Here is a 19,736-nt window from a genome sequence, read left to right as displayed (position 1 = left end):
TTCCGCAAAGGATTAATGGTGGAAAATCCGCAGCATTTGACAGTAGCAGCGGTAAATTTCGGCCGAAAACACCGCACATAAATTGACCTGCGGTGCGGTTATTCAGCCGAAGCATGTCAATTAATTCTACAGATACGGAACTCATCTTTTGCAGGTTTACCCATTGAATTCAATGGGGTGCTTAAACCCGCAACAGAGGAGTGTTGTCGGCGATATTTGCGGCGTAATCACAGCGATTCTGCCGCAAAAATCGCAAGTAAGAAAAAATAAATAAAGTTATACGTACCCAGAGTTCCCTGCTTCTCCAGTCCGGCCTCCCTGGATTAAGTAGCAGGCCATGTGACCGCTGCAGCCAATCACAGGCTGATGGGCCTGCGTTGTCATCCACGGAGGACGGAGCGGACGTCAGAGGATGGAGGGGGTAAGTATATGCGATAATTTACGCAGCGGAATTTCATACAAAAAAATTACTATTGTCTGTGTGATGAAATAAATTGAAATATATTCTTTGCGCAAAATGGCCAATTTCGCAAAACATATTGATGATGAGTGGTAATATAAATGAGGTTATTCTGTGCTCAACATGGCGATATTACTCCCAAAAATATCTGATGTGTTATAATATGTAGGAAATTATATTCTCTGCGCAAAATGGCAAATTTCGCAAAACATGGCTGATTTGTGATAACGTAAAAGTTATTCTATGCGCAAAATGGCGCAATTTCACACATAAATGTACTTGTTTGATTAATAAAATAAAATTGAGTTTATCTGTGTGCAAAAAGATGTTGTGTGAAAATATGAATTTAGTTATTCTGTGCGCAATATGGCGCAATTTGACACAAAAATTTAAAATAGAAGCAGCAACCTGATTGGTTGCCATGGGCAAACACTTCACTTTGCCTTTGCGCCAGTTTTGATCAATTTTACCCATTTTAAAATGTATTAATAATTACTACGTCTTTTCATTGAATATAAAACAGAATTTTATCAAATATAAATTCACATTTATTCTGTGCGCAAAATGGCGCAATTTCACACCGAAAATTACAAAGCATAATGTAGCGGTTTGGATTCCTGGAAATACACATTGCCCCCTAACGTCTGAGATCTTTTAGGTCTGTCTAATAATCATTGTAGCATCGGAGTCCCGTAAAGGCCCAGTTCACACATTTTTTTCACGCTGATTTTGAAACCACGGCAGAATCGGCGGCAAAAAATTTTACGAAATTGGTATCAATGGGAGGCAGAGGCTTTTTTTCACACTCGCGCTTTTAGCCACTCGCGGGAAAAATAATGAAAGGAATTCCTTCAGGAATTTTGAGACAGATTTTTCTGCCTGCAAAAAAAACTCTGTGTGAACAGGGCCTAAGAGTAGAATAAATGCAGACAAATCTGTTTACAAGGTTTTTTTAGAATTAGGAGAGGTAAGCATTTTATTATAGATCCCGTAACAATTAATATAATGTACAATATAATATCGGAGGTAACTGCAGAACTAAACATGTCTTGTATAGATAGAAATAATATAATCAGCTAATAGCAGTATGTACAGGAATAGTCCATTTTTTTATCTATAGAAATCCAAAATTCTATGCTTATTAACTTCAGAATATATTTTCTATAGAATTTTGAGCTTCTTTTTTTTCTGATACAGAGTGACAAATCCTCTGCTTCTTTTTACACTGCCATGGAGTGAAATGATAAAATTCTGTCTGGCTGAAGCCACCACTAGGGGGAGTTTACCCAAGACAGATTTATACAGTGTGCGTTAAACTCTATACTAAATTTGTCTTCAGTAAGCTCCCCCTAGTGGTGCCACTCGGGAACCAATGTACTGTCAATAAGGTAGGAGGGCCCATTTCTGACTATGGAGTCCATTTCTTTCTATTCACACCATTGCCACACAAGAAAAATTTGTCACTAGATAGAATTTTTTAAAGTGTACCTATCAAATAATGACATTACTTCACGAATACTGTGAGCAAGACCGATCTGTACATGATATAAGAGTATTTAACATGTCAATAGATACAAAGACGAGGTGGAAATCTGTCATTTGTGGTCATTGTACACAATGAGGTTCTCTCCAGAGATATAAACACAACTGTTCTGATGGTTTCTGATGATCCACTATTTGGTTTTTTTTCCCATGTGGTACAGATTCCTCTAATACTGAATTCAGGAGTCAAGGTTTCTCCAACTGAATGGCTGATGCTCGCAAGGTGCCCACATCTTCATATGTGGCCTGTAGACCACGGGAGATGTCTTCATACATTGAACAGTCCTCTAAGTTTAGTCCCTATAAAAAAAAGTCAGAGAAATCCTTATTAATAATGTTTCAGAGAAGAATTTAGCAAGATGCGGCCACTTTTGGCCATAACGAGCACCGATCAACGAGATCGTTGATCGGCGCTTGTTTTCTCCTTTCACAAGGAGCTATGTATGGGGACGAGCGATCATAAGAACGCTCGTTTGCCCGATCATTGGCTCGTGTAAAATAGCCTTGACCCCTGTTTAGAAACTAATCACATCCCCTCAAACATGTCCACAACATGCCCCTTAAATACACCAGGCAGCCAAATAGTGGCATTGACATGGACCACATATATAATTAATGGCTAGGAGGTAGCTTTCTGCAGCAGGAAGCTTCCCACTTTGCTTTGTCTGTAATGGGAGATCATTCTAACCAAACTGCTTCCCTTTAACTAGGTCCCATCCTCCCTGTCCCCCACCAGCTGAAACAGAAGATATTAGGAAGAAATCAACTCCTGTTTGTTGAGGCCGGCTCCTGTTGTATATGGGTCTTCGGGCAACAGTCTAAGTGGGCCTCCTGCCTACCCCACCCTGGAATAGAACATGTTTATCCAGATTCCCATGGGCCCCCCCAAGACCAGTTGGCCCAAAATATACCCTGGAGTTGATGCTGGCCCTGTCTTCTCCCATGCAGAAATTACAATAATGGAACCCTCAGGGCAATGACAGAATACAGTTGACGACTAGGAGAATGCCCCATCTTAAGGAAAAACTTTGACTATGGGGCAATGTACGTTATTAAATTGTCCTTAGTTCTTTATTTATATATGAAGGTTGATGGACTTCTTGTATAAATATCTACTTGGCTTTATACAGTTTTGGTCTTAAAGAGTCTCTGTCACCGGATTATAAGTGCCCTGTCTCCTACATAATGTGATCGGCGCTGTAATGTAGATAACAACAGTGTTTTTTAGTTATGAGCAATTTTAGATTTATGCCAACTGGGCGTTTTTAAATTTTTGACCAAGTGGACGTTGTAAAGAGGAGTGTATGACGCTGACCAATCAGTGACCAATCAGCGTCATACACTTCTCTCCATTCATGTCCATTTGTACAAGATCATGCTGTGCTGTCACATACGCCCACATTAACTTTACTGAAGTGTCTTGACAGTGAATAGACATCACCCCCAGCCAGGACGCGATGTCTATTCACAATCCCGACACTTCGGTAAAGTTTGTGTGGGACTTAATCACTGCACAGTGTGATCTCGCGACAGTGTTGTTATCTACATTACGGCGCTGATCACATTATGTAGGAGATAGGGCACTTATAATGTGGTGACAGAGACTCTTTAAGGTGTTCCTGAAGCCATGAGGCATATTTTCTTGATGACAAATCCTTACCTCGTACAAATTCTCTCCTTCCGCTTCTTTTAAAGACATTGAGTTCAGATTTTCCAAACGTTTCTGTTGGTGGAACGTGCAAGACAATGAGACAATAATGAGAACATTGAGGACCATGAACCAAGGACCATGTGCTGCTTTTTGAAAAACCCTGTTGTCGATGAAGCTACTAGTAAAGCAAGGAAACAGAGGTTACGCAGACTCATTGGTTGGCAATAAGAGCAGGAAAACTGTAATATGATTGATTGAGTACAGGGCCGGGTCAAGGCTTGTGGAGGCCCCTGGACAAAAATATGTACGACTACACCCTTCTATTTTTCTTGTGATGTTACTATAAAGCCGGCCTAAAATAATGGCAAACTGTGCCTAAATATTACCACTTTACAGTGCCAAATATTAGTAGTGCCATACAGTGCCCACATATTACATCCATACAGTGCCCACATATTACATCCATACAGTGCCCATATATTACATCCATACAGTGCCCACATATTACATCCATACAGTGCCCACATATTACATCCATACAGTGCCCACATATTACATCCATATAGTGCCCACATATTACATCCATACAGTGCCCACATATTACATCCATACAGTGCCCATATATTACATCCATACAGTGCCCACATATTACATCCATACAGTGCCCACATATTACATCCATACAGTGCCCACATATTACATCCATATAGTGCCCACATATTACATCCATACAGTGCCCACATATTACATCTGTACAGCTCAACATAATGCATACAGTAAAAACGTAACAGTGCCCAAATAAAAGTCCTATAAAGTGGCTAAACAATTTTACATCTGGTGCCATGACCTACGTTAACATGACCTACAAGGGAAGACTAGAGCAGGCCACATGTTACTGGGGGGGTTGAGGGACATTATTGTTTTAGACCTAGGGGAAATTACCTCTTTTCCTCATGATATAATCTTGTATAATACTATATGAAATATACCTTCTAATGTTCCTTTACAATGTTGATTATTTGGATGAGTAGTCATCATTGTAGATCTCATTCACATATGACTTTTTTATGACAATCTATCTCATGATACAATAATTTCCTATGGTTTCTTAGCTTTGAAAGACGTCTGTCACAGGTATCTGTCATAGCTAGTGGGTGCCCACCAAACACTCATACACACACTATGGGTATGTCCACAAGAAGCGTAAACACTGCAGAATTTCCGCAACGGACTTCATTGCGGAAAATCACAGCGTAATACAGCTGTGTAAAAAAAAAAACATAGAAAAAACCTTCATAAATTGATCTGCGGTGCCTCCTAGAATGACATTTCATCCCATGTGACTGCTGCAGCCAATCACAAGCTGCAATGATCACATGGGATGAAACATCATCCCAGGAGGCCAGGCTGCAGGACGTCAGAGGGATGCGTCGCCATGACTATGGGTAAGTATAGGCTGTTTTTCTTTTTTTTTTCCAATTAAAGTTTTTCTTTTTAGAGAAAAAAAAAACATGAGCGTTTACAACAATCCTCACACCCTTAGGTTTTTGTTGTTTTTTTTTAACCTGCTGTTTTCCGCAGCGGACATTCCGCCTGAAAAACGGCACCACAATTTGGTACCGTTTCTCAGCTGGAATTCGCTGCGGTGTTCAGGGCGGATAGGCTGTGTACTTTTACACATCGTATACGCCCTGTGTGAACATAGCCTATAGGTGAATAGCATGCACCACCTATAACTAAGCCTTCTAGGTCAGAAAGACTGGTTTTCTGCCCGGTAACAAACACTGATCGGTGATAACAGAATGTTGATCGCCGCTCAATTTCTCCATTTACATGCAATGATCGGAAGTTTGGGGACGAACGTTGTCGGCAGCACTTCCCCTGTTTCCACAGAATAATTGATCCGATCAGCCGACAAACTAACGTTCGTATGAGCACACCATCAGCTGATCATCTGGTCTTGTAAAAGTGCCTTAGACGTTTGTGGAAAATTATCCAGTAGGACACTATGTAAAGGTGCCCACGCCCTCTTTTATCCATCAGCTATTTCTCCTGATGCCCCCCTACACATACTCGGTTTGGCTGAGCGTGCATATTTATTTCATTGAAGGGAATAAGCCGCTGCTAAACACCTCTGGCAGCAGCTTATTTCCAACTAGAGGAAAGGATCGGGCACGTTGAAATCCAACATGCCCGATCCTTCTCTTCCTTGACATCAACTGTCAAGGGAGAGTCAGGAGTCCCCCATACACATTAGATCATCAGCCGTTCCTACCGGGTTTGGCCGACTTTCATCTAATGAAGTCCTTGAAACCTTTATTGTTAGCTTTCCTTGTAACAAATAAATTCACACAAAAAAACATTTGCAAAAAACACACAATCTTTAATTCTTTGTCTTTGTTACAAGTATAGAAATCTAAATAAAGAAATGGCACAGGAAGCACTATATACATTGACACAAGTCAGGAACCCCTTAAATAATGTATACAGAGGCAGATGGTACATATGGTCTAAGACATAATGGTAATGATAACAACTGAATGTTAAAGGGGTTGTCCCTTAGAAGGATACCTCAACGATAAACCGATGATACTGTGTCCTTCTGCTGGGACCTCCAGCAATCACATGTAATCTGTTTGGAAATCTGGGAGTAAGGGTATGTGCACACACACTAATTACGTCCGTAATTGACGGACGTATTTCGGCCACAAGTACCGGACCGAACACAGTGCAGGGAGCCGGGCTCCTAGCATCATACTTATGTACGATGCTAGGAGTCCCTGCCTCTCTGCAGGACAACTGTCCCGTACTGAAAACATGATTACAGTACGGGACAGTTGTCCTGCAGCGAGGCAGAGACTCCTAGCATCGTACATAAGTATGATGCTAGGAGCCTGGCTCCCTGCACTGTGTTCGGTCCGGGACTTGTGGCCGAAATACGTCCGTCAATTACGGACGTAATTAGTGTGTGTGCACATACCCTTAGGGTATGTTCACACGGCCTATTTACGGACGTAATTCGGGCGTTTTTGCCCCGAATTACGCCTGAAAATAGCGCCTCAATAGCGTTGACAAACATCTGCCCATTGAAAGCAATGGGCAGACGTTTGTCTGTTCACACGAGGCGTAAATTACGCGCCGCTGTCAAAAGACGGCGCGTAAATAGACGCCCGCGTCAAAGAAGTGACCTGTCACTTCTTTGGCCGTAATTGGAGCCGTTACTCATTGACTCCAATGAATAGCAGCGATAATTACGGTCGTAATGGACGCGGCGTTCAAGCGCCTGCACATGCCGTTACGGCTGAAATTACGGGGATGTTTTCAGGCTGAAACATCCCCGTAATTTCAGCCGTAACGGATGCCCTCGTGTGAACATACCCTAAGTGTTCAGTATCTCTGCAGCGCCACCACAGGGTAAATTAAGCATTACACAGTTCCTATTGAAATCTATGGACTGTCTGTATAATGTGTGAATGTGCCAGGTCCTCCAGAGCAACAGATGCTCTTGGTAGCATGTCTAACTACTAGATGAAGAACTGTTGTTTTGACTGGGGAACCTAGTTAAAGAATTTCTCCTATTTGGAAAACCCCTTTTTGTTAGGAGTATCCTCCAACAATAAGCTGATCACAACGTTATCCTTTGAGAGATCAGCTGCAACCAGTGAAGGAAGATCACAGCACCCCCACTGGATAGATGAAGCGTTACACAGTTACCATTGCAGTTCATGTAATGCACAAACATGAGTCCTCCAGAGTGAAAAATGCTTTTTGAAGTCGCTCTCCACTGCGGATATTAGATGAAGTTTTTGACCCTTCGATTATCTCAGAAAACTGACCCTTCAGTGGTTCCCCACTTTTGACTCAAGTCTTTTCAGCAACATGTTAAGTGATGAAGTCATTTAGAGCAGAGAGAGGAAGCCAACTAAGAAGACTTATAAGACATATCGGGTAGAAAACCAAAACCGCTGTTATGCCGCTCCTGCGCTGTCCTAGATTGTTCTATGTACCCCTTGAATTGCCAACAGCTCTACAGCAGTCAATGACGTGTAATCATTATGGATGGCCTTGCCTGCCGTGGAATAAGCTTCCCAAATACGCTTGTTGACATCAGCTTGTTGATATCGCTATAAGACAGGAATGGGGAGAATTTGAAAGTCTTTCTTAACATTGTGAAAACTAAAGAGGGAATTTATAATTTTTTATAATGTAACTAACCTAAGCAAGAAAATTACTCTGCCAAAAGTATACACGGTCAACACCGCATTTGCTGAATACAACGCCAATAGGAGAATAGTGCAGGACCATTTTATTATGCAAAAAGATATATCAACTTTATTTGATCAGAGTAACGAGCTCGTCCCCATACATAGCTCCTTGTGAAAGGAGCAAAACGAGCACCGATCAACAAGCTGTCTCGTCGATCGTCTTTAGTTTACACGGCCCAGGAGTGGCAGTGTAATAGGACCTAAACTAGTCGGGCATGGGTAGCAGTTTCAAAAGGCACAGAGTGGCAGAATCATGCCCGACAAGTATGTCCTCTAATAAGAATATTGAAGAGAGAATAAAAAATACTTCATGCACACTCATATGGAAAGCCATAAAGAGGATGACCCTAAAATTATAGGCAAATTATTTGTACCCCATGAATGATGCTCACCTGATATATATACCTGCTATATATTGTCTAGAGCAGAGGTCTCAAACTCTGGCATTATCTACAGAGGACACTGTGGCATTATCTACAGAGAGCACTGTGGCATTAACTAGGGGGTGTATGGCATTATCTACAGGGGGCACTGTGGCATTATCTACAGAGGGCACTGTGGCATTATCTACGGGTGGGGGTGTGGCATTATTTACAGAGGGCACAGTGACATCTAGGGAGGGCGCTGTGGCATTATCTACAGGTGGGTGTGTGGCAGTATCTACAGAGGGCACTGTGGCACTATCTACAGAGGGCACTGTGGCACTATCTACAGAGGGCAGTGTGTCACTATCTAAAAAGTGGCTGCCCAATCTTCATATTCTTGTGTCTGCCAAACGCTGCCAACTGAGCAGCCAGACTGCATTTAGCGTCACTTAGACTGGATTGTTAAAATAAGTACGTGGAGTAAACTCGCAAATTTCCATTAAGTTTAAACCTAGCGCTATTATTATAGTAATGTAGTATTGTTATAGTAATGTAGTATTATAGTAATGTAGTAACAGCTGCAGTCCAATGGGACTCTAAGGTAGTCTGAAATTCATCTCCTGTCTCATCATAGGCTCAGGCCCCATTTCTTAAAGGGGTTTTTCCATAATCATTATTTATAACCTATCCACAGTATAGGTGATAAATATCTGATTGTTGGGGGTCCGCGCGCTGAGACTCCCACAGATCATGAGAACAGGCTTACCTTTGCCGTTCCTGGAAGCCCCATAGGAATGGAGTGTTAGTGCGCATGCTCGGCCACCGCTCCATTCATTTCTATGGGGCTGCCGAGCACCATCTTCGACAGCCCCATAGAAATTAAAGGATCAGTGACCAAGCATGTGCACTACCGCTCCATTCCTATAGAGCTCCCAGTAACGGAATGGTAAGTACGTTCTGGTGATCGGTGGGTGTCCCAACGCTTGAACTACCACTGATCAGATATTTATCACCTATCTTGTGGATAGGTGATAAATAATGATTATGGGAGAACCTCTTTAAAGTGGTCTGATCATATTTGATCCAATTTTTGACAGTTGTTATAATTATGCCAAATATTGAGCCACGTATGGGAAGATTTCAAGTTCTTCAGATGACCAAAAATGCTCAATATTAGGAAACAACATATCAGCCTGATGATCTAATGTGTATGGGGGCACCCTGATAGTCCCCCGAGCCTGCCGCCAGGAGGAAGTATTGGGCATCTTGTGCTTAACAAAAGACCAATGCTTTAATACTAATGTGCTATAAATCTTTATCACTGAGAAGCTTAATACCCAAAAAGACCAAATAGTATGCCTACCTTATACAGGAGGAAGGTCCCAGGGATGATAGCACAGAGGAGCAGTATGATTCCTTCCGCAGTAATGAGTCTGTTTTTTGTCGCTTCGGCAACATTAAAGAACAGGAAAGAAGCAGGTTCTGAAACGTAAAAGGCAGGAGGTCAACACCATAAATGAGTCGTTACACTAGAGGTCAATCACGTCTACATTATAGGACGCAGTCAAGCACATTGGCTTAAAGGGATATTCACATCACAGACATTTAAGGCATATCCACAGAATATGTCATAAATGTCTGATAGATGCGAGTCCCACCTCTTGCACCTATGTCGAGAACGGGGGTTTCCCAATCTACCCCACCAAGAAATGTTTTCCAGATTCCCAGTACATTATACGGTACAATAAATGGTGCCGTGAAAAACGAGAGCACGTGCCGCAAAAAAACAAGCTATATTGACGGAAAAATAAAAAAGTTATGGCTTTTGAACGGTGTGGAGAAAAAAAAGCGAAGATGGAAATCCGAAAAATGGCTGCGGAGGGAAAGGATTAAAGGGTTACCTTCTACATATATGCCAACAGTCCCAATTCTACTCCCAATTCCTACTCACCCTTTACTCTCAGGTAGGTTCCACAGGAGTTACGGGTTTCCTGTCCTACAGTCACACTACACCGATAGAGCCCACTGTCGTGTTTCTTTGCATTACGGATGGTCAGGTTTTGCGTGGTGTGTGATACATTTTTCTGTATTGTTTGCAAGAATGACATGTTGTTTGTTGCGTTCACTATTCTGTAGATCAGGACCCAGGAGACTTTTACACTCTCATTGGGCTCCCTGTCGAAGTTGCACGGAATCGTAGTGTCCTCTCCAAGGAATACGGATACTGAGGTGGGTACCCACTGCATCTCCAGACCCCAAGATGGAACTGTAGAAATAGAGTTTATAGATGCTGTTATGGATAGATACATATACACTACATATCCGTATATACATCTGTATTACGGACCAGTAGTCACCCTATGTGCCACTTTATAGTGCCTAATGGAATCCGTGAAAAAAAACTTCCATGTACCTGGGATCTACTATGAACACAGATATGGACGCACGAGGAAACTGAGGGAGCAGTATAGAAACAAGGTCAGCGAAGTCAAAGTTACAGGAGTCCCACCTTGTGCCCCTGCGGCTCACTGTTGGGCCACCCACTACCTTGCAAAATATGGTGCAATCCGCAGAGGGTCAAATGCCCTTTTGCCCTCTAAAAATGACCTTGAGTTTTGCATATCTCGCAGAATCTTGGCCTCACACTATCTATGTTGGTAGATCTTAGGCTGGGTTCACACGTGGCTGGTTGCGGACTCATGGCGGAATTTCTCCATTGACTTCAATGGAGATTCTAAATTCCGCAATGATGTCCGCAGCTGTCATGCACATGTTATGTGTGCTGCGGATGCGTCTTGCTTTTTTGACATGACATTTCTTCATTCTGGCTGGACCTATGTATTTCTAGGTCTACAGCCAGACTGAGGAAGTCAATGGGGCTCCCGTAATGACGGGAGCGTTGCTAGGAGACGTCAGTAAATAGTCACTGTCCAGGGTGCTGAAAGAGTTAAGCGATAGGCAGTAACTGTTTCTGCACCCGGGACAGTGACTACCGATCCCAATATACAGCAACCTGTAAAAAAAATAGAAGTTCATACTTACCGAGAACTCCCTGCTTCTGTCTCCAGTCCGGCTTCCCAGGATGACGTTTCAGTCTAAGTGACGGCTGCAGCCAATCACAGGCTGCAGCGGTCACATGGACTGCCGCGTCATCCAGGGAGGTCGGGCTGGATGCCGAAAGAGGGACGCGTCACCAAGACAACGGCCGGTAAGTATGAAATTTGTTTACTTTCACTAGGGAAAGTGCTGTCCCTTCTCTCTATCCTGCACTGATAATAGAGAGAAGGGAAGCACTTTTCCGCAGTCCGCAGCAGCTAATCCGCATCAATTTACTGCACATTTTGGGCAGATCCGCAGCGTAATCCGCAATGCGGATTCTGTGCGGCATTGATGCGGACACTTGCGGAGAAAATCCGCCACGTGGGGGCATGCCCTTATTATACTACTGCAATCCAGGATCGCAGACAAGTCCATACCTATGACAAGCACCATAAGAACACATTTACTCTATTCTGATATACGGATATCCCACAGACGAGGACAATTTGTACGACATTCAACTCTTTCTGAAAACCATCAATTAACGTTTCCTATATGCCGTTATTAAAGGGGTTTTCCGAGATCTGATAATTATTATAATTTATTTCTGGCCTCCTTAGTTTTCCCCATAGAACCCCCCAAAAGACATTATTTTTTACTTTTTAAGTAATTTCCGTCATAAAAACGTCATTTATTTCATGCCGCACTTTGTTGACATCCCTCTATTACTACTTTGACTGCTTTCGGCTCCGTTCCCAGCATGCACTGTTTTTTTTCCCCAGAATCAAGGCCCGCTGTACTGAGTATCCTTGGTTCAAAGAGAGATTCTATGAACTGCGCATGCGCGGGGATGACGCCTCATTGACTGGGAGATTTCAGGAACGGGCGTCATTGATCGGTATCGTTCAGTGAGCCGGCCGGAAAAGACAGTCGCTTAGAAGAACAGAAGAGCACTGAACGGTCGGGACGTCATCGGAAGTCCAGATTTCCGATGGGGGCGGCGTCACGTGACCGGAGTTGGGATGAGGGGAAATCAAGATCTTTCAAAAATAAATTCTTTGTGAAATTTAGATTTATAGCCATTTAGTATCTGATTCTCAATACTTAGTAGAAAGTGGAAAGTATTCACCCCCCATCTTTTAAGTCAAAAAGAAAAAAAAAGTTCATGCGTGTCACGAGGCCTCGCTCAGTTCTTCTTTTATCTGAAGTTCTGCTCTCTAGGGAGGTTCACATGATAAATACACCGATGGCAGGTGCTTCCTGTTCCTCTTTCCATTATCTTCTTAATACAGAAGATATAAAAGTGTAAAAATATACAAAGATATATAAATCATGCTATTATTGTGATCTCAAAGTCTAGTCTATATTAAAGTGGGGGGGGGGGGCAATAATATAGTTGATCTGCATATTCAGTAGCCAGATTCGATGAGTAGTTATAGAGATGACGCCATGACTTCTGACCACTGCCCATGGGGGAAAGCAGTAGTCTGAGACATCCCCATAGACTGGTGCCTGGTAAGAGATGGCAGCAAAGTCTAATGACTGGTGCAGACGGGCAAGTACATGGGGTGTCATCTAGCCCTCTTCGTAACGTTGTTCGCAGAGTTGTAACTTAAAGGTTCTGGGCCCCAGTGCGAAAACTGTAATAGGGCCCCCACCAATCATGCGTCATTTATAATACTGGTGTCTTCTGATATGGCAGAGGTGACTTTGACCCCCTCCGGCTCCAGGGCCACAAAAACGACCGCTACCTCTGCACCCTGTATAGCTACAACCCTGGTTCCTCGACCACTGTAGACAGGCCCTGGCCCTGCGAGATCATTGCTTGTAATAGGAAAGTTGTTTCTTTTTATGATTTTATATTGACACCATTGTGTTTTGAATATACCAGAGAATTTAATGAACAGCAATCTCAAAATATACAACTACTCCCTTCATTTTCCCACCTATGGACCCATTAGCAGAATGCAGACTAACATTTATTCCCTGTATTCTGCCTTTAAAGCAGCAGGCATACGCTGTTGTGGAGCATCTAGTTAAAATAAAAATTCCTTAGAGACTCTGTCACCAGATTATAAGTGCCCTATCTCCTACACAATGTGATTGGCGCTATAATGTAGATAACAGCAGTGGTTTTTATTTTGAAAAACGATCAATTTTTGAGCAAGTTGTGAGAAATTTTAGATTTATGCTAATTAGTTTCTTAATGCCCAACTGGGCGTGTTTTAACTTTTGACCAAGTGGGCATTGTAAAGAGAAGTGTATGACATTGACCAATCAGTGACCAATCAGCGTCATACACTTCTCTCCATTCATGTCCATTTCCCACATTACCTTTACTGAAGTGTCTTGAGAGTGAATAGACATCACCTCCAGCCAGGACGCGATGTCTATTCACACTCCCGACACTTTGGTTTTGTTTGTGTGGGACTTACTCACACAGCACGCTGTGCTGTCATTCACAGCGTGATCTCGCGTGATCACGCTGTGCTGTAATTATGTCCCACACAAACTGATTAAGTCCCATACAAATCAAAATGATTTATTTTAATCTAAATAGATCCAAAATTCTGTGCGGATTAATTTCATTATGTATCACATATAGAATTAAGTAAAAAATGTTCACTGCCTGCAGTCACAACTCGAGGGAGCTCACTGCATACAAACTTATACAGCTCCCATTGAACACAATGATAAATGCTGCAAGCTTTAAAGCTCCCCCTAGTGGTGGCTATAAACAGCAATCATTTTATCATGTAACTCTTTAGCTTTGTAGCAGGTGATTTAGAGCTCTGTATCAGAAAAATAGAGCTCTGACCACTATAAAGATATATTATTAATCAGTACAGAATTTGGGACTTAAAAAATGAACTATTGTTAAAGGTGGATTTTTTTTCTTTGCTCCTGTCCAACATTGGTTCATAACTATTTCATTTGCAACGTACCTGGAAGAAGAATCAGGAACATCATTGTAGGTGTAGTCCAAATCAGGTGCGGTGCTTTCAGTGGCATCTTCTCCGATCTGATATCTCACCCAATCTGACCTGCAGAAATCAACCCGAGCGCCTGTGCCAGACTGAAATTGGATGTGTTTGTTATTTCTGTGTAGTTGGGTGGCTGATTAGTGGGAGGGAGGATGTAAAGAGGAGATCAGCTCCATTGCTTCAAAGAAAATATGAGTCGAAAAAACAAAAAATCTCTCCCTAGTACTGAAAGTAAATATATGCACAAGCCAATACAACAGAAACCATACGGTTATATACAGATAATATATTCCTTCCTGCCAGTCACAGTTGTAGTAATATAATTGTAGAAAAGGAAAAGTTATAGGTCAGCATCCGACCCTTACACCCCAAATTCCAAGTAGTTTACACCAGTGGCGTAACTACCGCCGTAGGCGCCATCGCGGCAGCTACGGGGCCCGCGGCATGAGGGGACCCGTGCCTCCCGCCGTCACGTGGCTATACTTAGGACCCAGATACTATTGAACGCTATGGCAGAGCAGGGAGGTATCTCCCTGCTCTGCCATTTACTAGGCTACAGGCCATGTTCGGCCTGCAGCCTATCAGGGACGGGATCCCTGCGCAGGTCGGCGTGATGACGTCACTAAATCACGCCGGCCTACCCGTCGGCGTTGATTCGCTCCATTCTTAGCGTGTACTGGGACGAGGTGAGTATGAAGTTTTTTGCTTTATTTGTTTGGGGGTCGCTATATGGTGCTATCTACAGGAGGGGGGGTGGGTCGTTGTATGCCACTATCTACAGGAAGGGGGGGTCGCTGTATGCCGCTGTCTACAGGAGGGGGGGCTGTATGGTGCTATTTACAGGAGGGGGGTCTCTATATGCCGCTATCTACAGGAAGGGGGTTCGCTATATGCCGCTATCTACAGGGGGCTGTATGGCACAATCAGGGAGCACTATTTACAGGGGGCACTATCTACAAGGGGGGCTGTGTGTGGTACAAAGGGGAAGGGGGGCCCAGTGAAAAGTTTACTATAGGGCCCAGTCTTTCCTAGTTACGCCCCTGGTTCACACTAAGGCCTGATTCACACGAGCGCTGCGCATCTCAGACATGAAAAACGGTGCATCCGTGCTCAGCGCTGCGGGACGCGATGTCACGCATCCCCCATAGTTGAGAGTCTATGGAGGGATGCGTGAAAAGATAGGACATGTCCTATTTTCCCACGGACCCTTCACACAGTCCGTTGAAACAACGGCTGTGTGAACGGCCACATTGAATTACATAGGTCCGTGGAACGGCCGTCCCACGGACGTTTAACACGTTCGTGTAAATAAGGCCTAAGTAGTATTAATATAACTTGTGAGTAGGCAGGGGTGTGTGTAAGGGTAAGTGCTCACAGGGCGGATACGCTGCGTAAAAGTACACAGCGTATCTGTCCCGGAAGTTGCAAGGAATTCTGCCCGAAAAACCGCACCAAATTGTTGTGGAGTTTTTCGGATGGAATCTTCACTGTGGAAGAACTGCTAGAAAAAGTTTATACTTACCCTGTTCTCCATTGTCAAAGCCAAGCGTCCCTCTGCTCTGAGTACAGCCCGGCCTCCTGGGATGACGCTGCAGTCCATGTGAACGCTGCAGAGCATCGCGTCGCTATGACAATGCCCAGGGGTAAGTATGAACATTTTTAAACAAAAAAATCACAAACTTTTTTGCGGCGGTATGACAGGTTTTCCGCAGAAAAAAATCGCAATATTTGCCTATTTTTTTTTGTGTTTTACCTTCCTATTGAATTCAATGGGGAAAACCCGCAACAGAAGAGCAGCAATTCCACAGCAAAAATTGTCATGCTGCAGATTAATGAATGAACGGTTTCTCGGCTAATCTTTTCAAGCTCTGTGTGGATTGAATTTGTTCAAATCTCATCCATACTGCTGCTACTGTAACACGTTACGGATTTTATGCAATGAAATCCGTTGCGAAAAATCTGCAGTGTTTACTAAAGGATCGGGGAGGCGAGGAGGAAGCAATAATAAAAAATAGGGCCCCTTCTGGAGTTAGTTGACATCACACACAGCGGTGTAGCTATAGTGCGTTGGTCTGCAACCTATAGTTTTGGTACAACAAATCCCAGCATGACAACACAGTAAATGAAAAGGATTTCCCTTTGTCTGTTCTCGCTGCCTCCCGGCCACTTCTTGGTTATATGGTCTGGAGTTACGAAAACAGCGTCGTTTCCGTAATTACTATTTAGTTCTTTGGGACTTTCTTCATGTTCCGAATTCAGCCGCAACACAGCGGCAGAACGGGCGTTTAGGGGGCCCCATTCTGGAGATAGGTGCGGGTCCCAGATGTGGGACCAGCATCTAACTGACATTTATGACATATCCTGTTGATATGTCATACAGTGAAGGAAATAAGTATTTGATCCCTTGCTGATTTTGTAAGTTTGCCCACTGTCAAAGTCATGAACAGTCTAGAATTTTTAAGCTAGGTTAATTTTACCAGTGAGAGATAGATTATATAAAAAAAAAAAATATCACATTGTCAAAATTATATATATTTATTTGCATTGTGCACAGAGAAATAAGTATTTGATCCCTTTGGCAAACAAGACTTAATACTTGGTGGCAAAACCCTTGTTGGCAAGCACAGCAGTTAGACGTTTTTTGTAGTTGATGATGAGGTTTGCACACATGTTAGATGGAATTTTGGCCCACTCCTCTTTGCAGATCATCTGTAAATTATTACGATTTCGAGACTGTCACTTGGCAACTCGGATCTTCAGCTCCCTCCATAAGTTTTCGATGGGATGAAGGTCTGGAGACTGGCTAGGCCACTCCATGACCTTAATGTGCTTCTTTTTGAGCCACTCCTTTGTTGACTTGGCTGTATGTTTCGGGTAATTGTCGTGCTGGAAGACCCAGCCACGAGCCATTTTTAATGTCCTGGTGGAGGGAAGGAGGTTGTCACTCAGGATTTGACGGTACATGGCTCCATCCATTCTCCCATTGATGCGGTGAAGTAGTCCTGTGCCCTTAGCAGAGAAACACCCCCAAAACATAATGTTTCCACCTCCATGCTTGACAGTGGGGATGGTGTTCTTTGGGTCATAGGCAGCATTTCTCTTCCTCCAAACACGGCGATTTGTGTTAATGCCAAAGAGCTCAATTTTAGTCTCATCTGACCACAGCACCTTCTCCCAATCACTCTCAGAATCATCCAGATGTTCATTTGCAAACTTCAGACAGGCCTGTACATGTGCCTTCTTGAGCAGGGGGACCTTGCGGGCACTGCAGGATTTTAATCCATTACGGCGTAATGTGTTACCAATGGTTTTCTTGGTGTCTGTGGTCCCAGCTGCCTTGAGATCATTAACAAGTTCCCCCCGTGTAGTTTTCGGCTGAGCTCTCACCTTCCTCAGGATCAAGGATACCCCACGAGGTGAGATTTTGCATGGGGCCCCAGATCGATGTCGATTGGCAGTCATTTTGTATGTCTTCCATTTTCTTACTATTGCACCAACAGTTGTCTCCTTCTCACCCAGCGTCTTACTTATGGTTTTGTAGCCCATTCCAGTCTTGTGCAGGTCTATGATCTTGTCTCTGACATCCTTAGAAAGCTCTTTGGTCTTGCCCATGTTGTAGAGGTTAGAGTCAGACTGAGTAATGGAGTCTGTGGACAGGAGTCTTTTATACAGGTGACCATGTAAGAGCTGTCTTTAATGCAGGCACCAAGTTGATTTGGAGCAGTAACTGGTCTGGAGGAGGCTGAACTCTTAATGGTTGGTAGGGGATCAAATACTTATTTCTCTGTGCACAATGCAAATAAATATATATCATTTTGACAATGTGATTTTCTGTTGTTTTTTTTATATAATCTATCTCTCACTGGTAAAATTAACCTAGCCTAAAAATTCTAGACTGTTCATGTCTTTGACAGTGGGCAAACTTACAAAATCAGCAAGGGATCAAATACTTATTTCCTTCACTGTAAATGTCTCTGATGAGAAAACCCCTTTAAGGGGAAAGTGAAATAATTTACACAGGAGCTTCAGGTCGCACATCTATCCTGTTCCACTACACCCACGGCAAATGAGAAATCGAGCCAAGGTGATGTGGGGCTCCATCTCTCCATAGGCACTGTAAGGGTATGTTCACACGTGCACGTCCGTTACGGCTGAAATTACGGAGCTGTTTTCAGGCGAAAACTGCTCCTGAATTTCAGACGTAATAGCATGTGCAGCGTCCATTACGGACGTAATTGAAGCTGTTTTTCTATGGAGTCAATGGAAATCGGCTCCAATTACGTCCCAAGAAGTGACAGGCACTTCTTTGACGCGGGCATCTTTATTACGCGCCGTCTTGACAGCGGCGTGTAAAAAAAATGACCGTCGGCACAGAACATCGTAAAACCCATTCAAATGAATGGGCAGATGTTTGCCGACGCTTTCAAGCAGTTTTTTCGGCCGTAATTCCAGGTGTAAAACGGGTTTTGGTGTGATTTTCCTCTGCACTAGGTAGATAGAAATTGGCAATTGCCAGCAGAAACACAACATAAATTGACATGCTGCGGATTTTAAAACCTATTTACATGCGGAAAAATACTGCAGCGTGTACATGAGATTTCCCGGAATCTCATTGACTGTGCGGATACTGTAGTACGCTGCGGTTTTGCCGCACATAATACGCATCGTGTGCATTGACCCTACGGCCTCCTTCACAAAGAATTTTTCTGGCAATTTAAATTACATCGATAAAAACACTTCTAAAAACGTCAGCGTTATTAGGCTGGATTCACACACAGCGTTTTGCTGCGTTTTTGTGTGTTTTTCGTGGCGTTCTTGATGGCCTTTTTTGCAGCGCATTTCGATGCGTTTTTTAGTGCGGCCGGATGTTACATCAAAGGCTATAGTAAAATATCAAATGCACTACATACAACTGCGTTTTGGTTTGTGGCTTTTTAAAGTTCATTTTATGTCCGTTTTTTTTTTTCCAAGAGCAGCATGCGTTTATTTCAGGCTATTCTCCCATAGACTTCTCTATAGGACAAGAAAACGCCAGAAATACAGCATGTCAAAAATGACACCAAATGGAAAACACAGCTTAACGCCACTAAAAACGCCATAAAAAACGTACATTTTAATAACGCTAGCGCTTTAAGAAGGGTTTGTCAGTGTGTGGATGAGATTTGTTCAAACATCTGCCCATTGATTTCAATGGGAAAAATGGCGTTTCGTTCCGACGGGGCGTTTTTTTTACGCGGGTGTTGGAAAAAATGGCACCCAAATAAACGCCCTGTAAAAAGAAGTGCGTGTCTCTTCTTGAGCCATTTTTGGAGCCGTTTTTCATTGGGTCAATAGAAAATCAGCTCCAAAAACACCTCAAAAAACATTTGATGCATAAAAAACGGCTGAAAATCTGAGGCTGTTTTCCCTTGAAAACTGCTCCGTATTTTA

General features: G+C 43.1%; 1 protein-coding gene across 2 annotated transcripts; it reads right to left on the bottom strand.

Moving 5' to 3' along the window:
- Positions 1-1,444: 1,444 nt before the first annotated feature.
- Positions 1,445-14,395, bottom strand: CD79A (CD79a molecule). 2 transcript variants are annotated; one of them, XM_075838998.1, is made up of 5 exons: positions 14,268-14,395; positions 10,235-10,549; positions 9,647-9,765; positions 3,663-3,725; positions 1,445-2,302 (listed from the first exon to the last, which is right to left on the bottom strand). In XM_075838998.1, the coding sequence occupies exons 1-5, from the start codon at positions 14,332-14,334 to the stop codon at positions 2,189-2,191; spliced, it is 678 nt and encodes a 225-aa protein (XP_075695113.1). In that variant the 5' UTR covers positions 14,335-14,395; the 3' UTR covers positions 1,445-2,188. The 2 variants fall into 2 exon arrangements, with proteins under 2 accessions (XP_075695113.1, XP_075695114.1); XM_075838999.1 differs by lacking the exons at positions 1,445-2,302; positions 3,663-3,725 and adding an exon at positions 7,008-7,777.
- Between the last annotated feature and the right edge of the window lie 5,341 nt (positions 14,396-19,736).

The sequence above is a fragment of the Rhinoderma darwinii genome, chromosome 10, assembly GCF_050947455.1.
Source record: "Rhinoderma darwinii isolate aRhiDar2 chromosome 10, aRhiDar2.hap1, whole genome shotgun sequence".
NCBI classification, from domain to species: domain Eukaryota; kingdom Metazoa; phylum Chordata; class Amphibia; order Anura; family Rhinodermatidae; genus Rhinoderma; species Rhinoderma darwinii.
This window is presented reverse-complemented; position numbering and strand designations above follow the sequence as displayed.

What these genes read in the sequence shown, in the direction of transcription:
- CD79A (XM_075838998.1), bottom strand. Translation starts at nt 14,334, where the DNA reads ATGCCACTGAAAGCACCGCACCTGATTTGGACTACACCTACAATGATG. An exon ending in GGACCTTCCTCCTGTATAAG is followed by an intron (nt 3,726 to 9,646) that starts GTAGGCATACTA and finishes TTCCACCAACAG; the next exon opens with AAACGTTTGGAAAATCTGAA. An exon ending in AAGGAGAGAATTTGTACGAG is followed by an intron (nt 2,303 to 3,662) that starts GTAAGGATTTGT and finishes TTTTTTTTATAG; the next exon opens with GGACTAAACTTAGAGGACTG.